Source organism: Cucumis sativus, chromosome 3 (assembly GCF_000004075.3).
Source record: "Cucumis sativus cultivar 9930 chromosome 3, Cucumber_9930_V3, whole genome shotgun sequence".
Taxonomy (NCBI): Eukaryota; Viridiplantae; Streptophyta; class Magnoliopsida; order Cucurbitales; family Cucurbitaceae; genus Cucumis; species Cucumis sativus.
Window position 1 is genome coordinate 11,969,793 of NC_026657.2, and position 6,245 is coordinate 11,976,037.

Below are 6,245 nucleotides of genomic sequence, written 5' to 3' on the forward strand. Positions count from 1 at the left end.
GATAATGCAAACAACCCGATTATCCAATCCAAAACATTTTGGTTAGTTTTGTTCTTGGACTGGATTGGAAGTTTAACTTTTGAGATTTATATCAGGTTGGATTGGGTTGGATCGTGGACTCGCTAAAAAAAAGTTGTTGACCCAATCCAATTAAAATTATACATATGCTAGTAAAATATATATTTTTCTTTGTTTAAATTTTAGTTATTTTGGATGGATGAACTTGTCAATTTTTCATATTTTTCCTTTCAAATTGGATCATATTTTTCATATTTATCACATACGCTTAAGAGTATATGATAAATTGGGATATTTTCATGTAGAACAAAATCACAAAAAAAAAAAAAACCAAATTTGTCCTTTTGTTAAGTTCGGATAGTTTGTTATATTTGAAAAGCAACCATTTTATAATTTAAACAATTAATTTCTCAATAATAAATATCCATTCAATGCACTTAAATTATTATATCATATATATTGTTGTTATTATTACAATTAGGAGAGATCAAAATCTACAAATTGCATCTGTAAACCACAAATTTTCAAACAGTCAAAAGTTATTGAAACTGGGCACATAATTTTAGAGCATTGACATGCAAAATTCATAGAATATAAGACCATCTTCCCAAGTTGACAAATATTCTTTTTACAAATTAAAATTAAGATTGAATTCATGAGATAAATTAACCAACTGCAGCTTGCAATTCCAGCAACCGACTCACGTTGTACATCGTTGGTCGTGATTGCGGCTTTGCCTGCACACACGAGATCGCTAGAGTCATTATCAAAGATAGCTCAGTGATGATCTTTTGCGTTTCAGGAAACTCTAAACGACAATCTAAAATGTCTTTTAGATCAATGTTGATTTCCGGTGAAGAATGCAACGTAGAAATGATATCTCTCGGATGTTTTCCTCCTAAAATTTCAAGTGCTACAACACCGAAACTATAGACATCGCATTTTTCATTCACCTCCGTCGTGTATGCAAGCTCTGCATATTAAATTAATGAAATAAGAATAGTTATTATTTGAAGAATAACGTGAGTAACACATGAAAAATAATATTTTCTAAACAAAATAGTTTATAAGTTTTTTTCTCGATAAATTAATATATAATTTGAAGTGTGTTCATAAGATAGTTTGTTTATGGCTCTTAAATTGTTTTTGAAAACCAACTTTTAGTCATCTAAAATCATTTGGTGAGCTTAACCAAACAAACTTTAAATTATATAGTACGTTTCAAGTTTAAAAACTATATCTTATCTTTTTGATGTGTTGTTTTAACCATCAAATTTGTTTGGTTCCAATATATACAAAATTGATTAATCTACTAGATTACAATAACTTATAATTCATGTCTCTATTATTAATTAAAATTTTTAAATTTAATTGGTAAAGAATATGCATACTAATGACAATTCAATTATGTTTGTTCAACCGTCTTATTTTCATGTCTTATATGTACGTAATATATTTGAAGAAATGTGATTTAATCACCCACCGTCTCTATGTATATATTAACAAGTCAGCCCTCATATTGTTTCTTTCACAGGGTTTTTAAACTAATCCAAGTTTGTTAGTGCACTTTTTATTTATTGCAATTTCCTTTGAAAACTACTTTTGTGACCTACCAAAATTATTCAAATAAACCTGCAAATAAATATATTTTAAGTTAGGTATGCAAAGCGTTATTATTATGTTAAACATACCTGGAGCAATGTAGCCAGAGGTGCCTGTAATCACGGTCGAGTTCAAAGCATTGACATTACAAAACATTGCAGTAGCAAAATCTGAAATGTGGGGTTCGAACTTCGTGTCGAATAATACATTGTTGTTCGTTATGTTTCGATGTAGAATTGGTGGCTTACAATTGTGGTGTAGAAACGAAAGTGCCCGAGCTGTGCCTTTCACTGCTTTAATCCTGTTTAACCAATCTAGCTCTATTGCTTCTCTTGCATTGCTCAGTATATTGGCTAAGCTTCCTCTTTCAATGTAATCATAAACCAGAAATGTATGAACTTTGTTACAACAAAATCCCAAAAGACTCACAATATTCTCGTGTCTTATTTCTGTTAAATCTCTAGCTTCCTTTTGAAAATTATCCCAATTTTCCACCACCATTTCATCTTCGTCCCACGAATAATGTAGCTTCTTCACTGCAAAAAATGAACCCTCGGCCATTTCGACTTTGTAAACCTTCCCTGATACTCCCTCCCCTATGCAATACTCTTCATCAAAACTCTCTGTAGCTTCAATTATATTGGAATACTCAACTTTTCCATTCAGGAAATACCATATGTCTTGAAATGTTGTTGCCATTGTTGCACTCTCCTTCACTAACGTCATATCATACTCGGTTTTCTTTCGTATGATATAAGTAAGAGTTCCATAGAGTAGTAAACAAATCACCACTACTCCAACAAAAGTAAGAATGAGAATTGTTACAAGCTTACTCTCTTTAATATTCCCACTATTGTCGTTCAAACCGTTTCGATCATCGTTGCAACTCGGCAACCCTTTGATATTGTCTCCGCATAACCCCTTATTGTGACTAAAAGCGGATGGATCTGCTCGAGTAAAGATACCTTCATCAGGAAGAGGGCCTTCAAGACTGTTATATGAAAGATCAACGGAAACTAAACTAAACATTGTGCCTAAGGAATTAGGAACAGAGCCAGATAGATTGTTATGAGACAAATTCAAATTCTCTAAGCTTTTGAGATTCCCAAAACTTGATGGAATTTCACCACTCAGTGAATTATTACTCAAATCAATCATTATTTGTATACTATCAAGAAGCCCAATGTTGAATGGGATTGAACCATTCAATTGATTCCCTCTCAAACCCAAAAATTGCAGCCTTGAAAGATCACCAATTTCAGAAGGAATGGAACCACTTAACATATTCTTAGAAATGTCAAGACATTTAAGATTCTCCAAGCTTCCTATTTCGATCGGTAACGACCCGGAAAACCGATTGTCCCTTAGACCAAGCATCGATAGTTTCGACAAATTTCGGATACTTTTCGGTATGGATCCAGAGAGATTATTGTAAGAAAGTTCAAGTTCAACTAAATTCTTCAACTTAATTATCTCTTCAGGAATCTTACCACTTACCTTATTATTATCAATCCTCAAATGGGTCAAGTTCTTGCATTCTCCCCAGTTAGGAGATAACTTTCCTTCCAACTTGTTGAAGCTTAAATCGATGTAATTAAGATTCGGGTAGATTCCGAAATCTCGATCCAACGACCCGGTTAAGCTGTTGTTTTGCATCAAAACTCTGAACAAACTAGCACAATTTTTCAAACTTGAAGGAATAGGACCTGAAAAACTATTGTGTGCTGTGGAGAAATTTAAAAGCTTTCCTCCTTTACAAACTTGTGGTGGCAAATGACCAGTGAAGAAATTCTGAGCTAAATGAAGAACTTCAAAAGATGAGACATTTCCCAAATTCTGTGGCACTTCACCAGATAAGTAATTGATGAACAAACGTAGATCAGTTAAGTGCTTCAAATTTCCAATACTTTTAGGGATTTCACCATAAAAGTAATTACTATTCAAACGAAGAGCATTTAAATAAGTTAAATTCCCAATGGATTGAGGGATTTCACCTGAGAATTGGCTTCTATCAAAAGCAATTAAATTCAAAAACTTCACATTTCCAATTTCTTCTGGTAATTTGCCTTCAAGAAGAGTATCTTGTAACAAGAAATTTCTCAAATTTCTTAGCCCAAGATTTGACTTACTACTAAACCCATTTGGGAAAAGACGTGAATCCAAAACCCCAGTAATGAAATTACGAGATAAATCAAGTTCAAGAAGTTGAGTGAGATTTGACAGAGAAAGGGGAATGGTTGAGTTGAAGAAATTAGTGGAAAGATCAAGATATTGAAGGTTTGAAAGTGCTCCAATGGAGGATGGTATTGCACCAGAAAACTTATTAACTTTAAGATCAAGAACAATTAAGCTTGAAAAACAAGAGAAATTCAATTTCTCAATAGTACCTCTTAAACCAGAGTAAGCCAAATCAATTTCACTAACATGTCCTTCATTAGTGCATATAATTCCATTCCATTGACATGGGTTGTTTAAAAATGTAGAATTGTGGCTTGAACTTTCATCAACCCATGAATCTAAGATTGATGATTCTTGTGGTGGAAGGCTTTGTTTCCATCTCAACAGAGCCTCAGCTTCCATGGATGAACCTTCAATGACTTTCACAAGAAGTAAAAATGTTACTGTTAATGAAAAAACGAAGAGAAAATCTTTCTTTTGGGTTGCCATTGATTTTGATTTTGATTTTTTCTTGGGATTTTTGGATCAAAATTTGTAAGATCATATAGGAGAACGAAATGGACCCAATTGTTATTTGTTAATGTGTTTTTTTGTTATATTAAAGAAGTAGCTTTCAAAGCTACTTTGATATTACGATTTTTTTTAATTTGCAACTTAAAATTGTTATGGGTTGTTTCTAACTTTGTTATCCAGTTTTTCTTTAAAGTCTATTTTTAAATTATTTGTTCTTATGTTTACTTTAAAAAGAGTATAATTATATCCCTTTATAAAAATATGATCTAACTACCGATTTTAACTTTTTATCAACTACTCCATCATAATTAATTATTGTTTTTAAATCGAATACTCAACAACTTTCGTTCTTTTTATTGTTGTTATGTCAATGTGATAGTGATTATCTCTTATGACTTTATAAACGACTTTAAACCGTTGAAATAATTGTTTTTATGATTGTCTTTCTTAATTAGTAGGTGAGTTTATATGTGTATATATATCGTTGAGATAGTTATCTTTATCACTAATACATCTACTATTGTTTCGACTCTTTTGTATGACTTTCTTAAAAAGGTAGGTTTGAGATTTTTTTTTTCATAAATAAGAATCAATATTATAACAAAAACAACCTAAACTTTTGGTAATATTAACTTATTATCTCTTTTAATTATTATGCTCAAATCATACTTAGAGAAATGAAGGTTAATAGCCTCAATTTTAAAAAACTAAAACCATTCATTAAATTAAGTTTAGTTTGACATATTATTATTATTTGATTAATTTAAAACAAAGATTATTAATATTAAGAAACTTATTAAATATAAGATTTTTATTAAAAATATAAATGAACTAGAATTCAACAGTCGAGTACGAAAACCAAAATTGAACAAATTTCAAAATATAAATAAAAGATGGTATTTCAACTTTTTTTTTCAATAAAATATTTGAGTTATATAATTAAATAAAAATAAAATAAAACATTCGTGGAAAAAGTGAGGTATGAATAGTCAAAGTCTCTCCTAAATACATATTTAATTTGTATATAATTTAATGTCTCAAACATAAAAATACATATATATACACACATATGTATATATCAACATCACATTTACCATTATATTTCAATTCATAATACACATATATTTATATACTTCCTATAGGAAATGAAAGTGTGACTGCTCAATGTTAATTTGATAAGTTATATATTAGGTAAACTTTTGCCATTTTATGTGGTCGTTAGTATTGCATGTATTTATCTATCTATATTTATATTAGAAAAGGATTCAGTTGTTGAAAATATTTATAAAATATATAAAATTATTAGATTCTATCAATAATAAACACTAATAGACATTGATGGATTTCTATTAGAGTCTAACGAATAGATTATATAAATAAAAGTCTATTGTTGGAAATATTTCTATATTTTGATTTATTTTGCTATATATTTAAAAAAATTTATTTATATTATTTAAACGTTAATATGTCTATGTAATGATTTTTATTTGCTTCTGAAAAAAATCTTTACCCAAAAATATTCAATAACAACCATTTTCATGTTAAAAAATAAAGGCTACCATTTGTAAATTTAGGAGAAACATATTATTAAGTAATTCTAAAACTTTGTAATCAATAAGAATATAAAATATTAATTACATAAGCAAGTTAGAATGAAGTAAAGAACATAGTTGAAATTAGAGAATTATCATTGGAACAAAATAGTTCAAAAATGATTCTTCATGCTAGATAGTAAGATAATATAAGATATATAAGATAGATTGGTACAAAAGTAATACTAAAAATGTATGTGTTTTGTAATAATTTTTCTCACAAATAAAAATCTTTATATATAACAAATTCATATCATAAAACTAACAATAAAACAGTGACATTTTCTTAAGTTGACTTTCAACTTAATACATAAATATAATTTTTTTTAAAAAAATAATAAG

The 6,245-nt window shown here is 29.2% G+C and overlaps 1 protein-coding gene across 1 annotated transcript; it reads right to left on the minus strand.

The window, feature by feature from the left end:
• Positions 1-441: 441 nt before the first annotated feature.
• LOC101219350 (MDIS1-interacting receptor like kinase 2) lies at positions 442-4,315 on the minus strand. Its single transcript, XM_004148119.3, has 2 exons — positions 1,710-4,315; positions 442-991 (listed from the first exon to the last, which is right to left on the minus strand). Exons 1-2 carry the CDS (start codon positions 4,285-4,287, stop codon positions 684-686), a joined length of 2,886 nt encoding a protein of 961 aa, XP_004148167.1. The 5' UTR covers positions 4,288-4,315; the 3' UTR covers positions 442-683.
• Between the last annotated feature and the right edge of the window lie 1,930 nt (positions 4,316-6,245).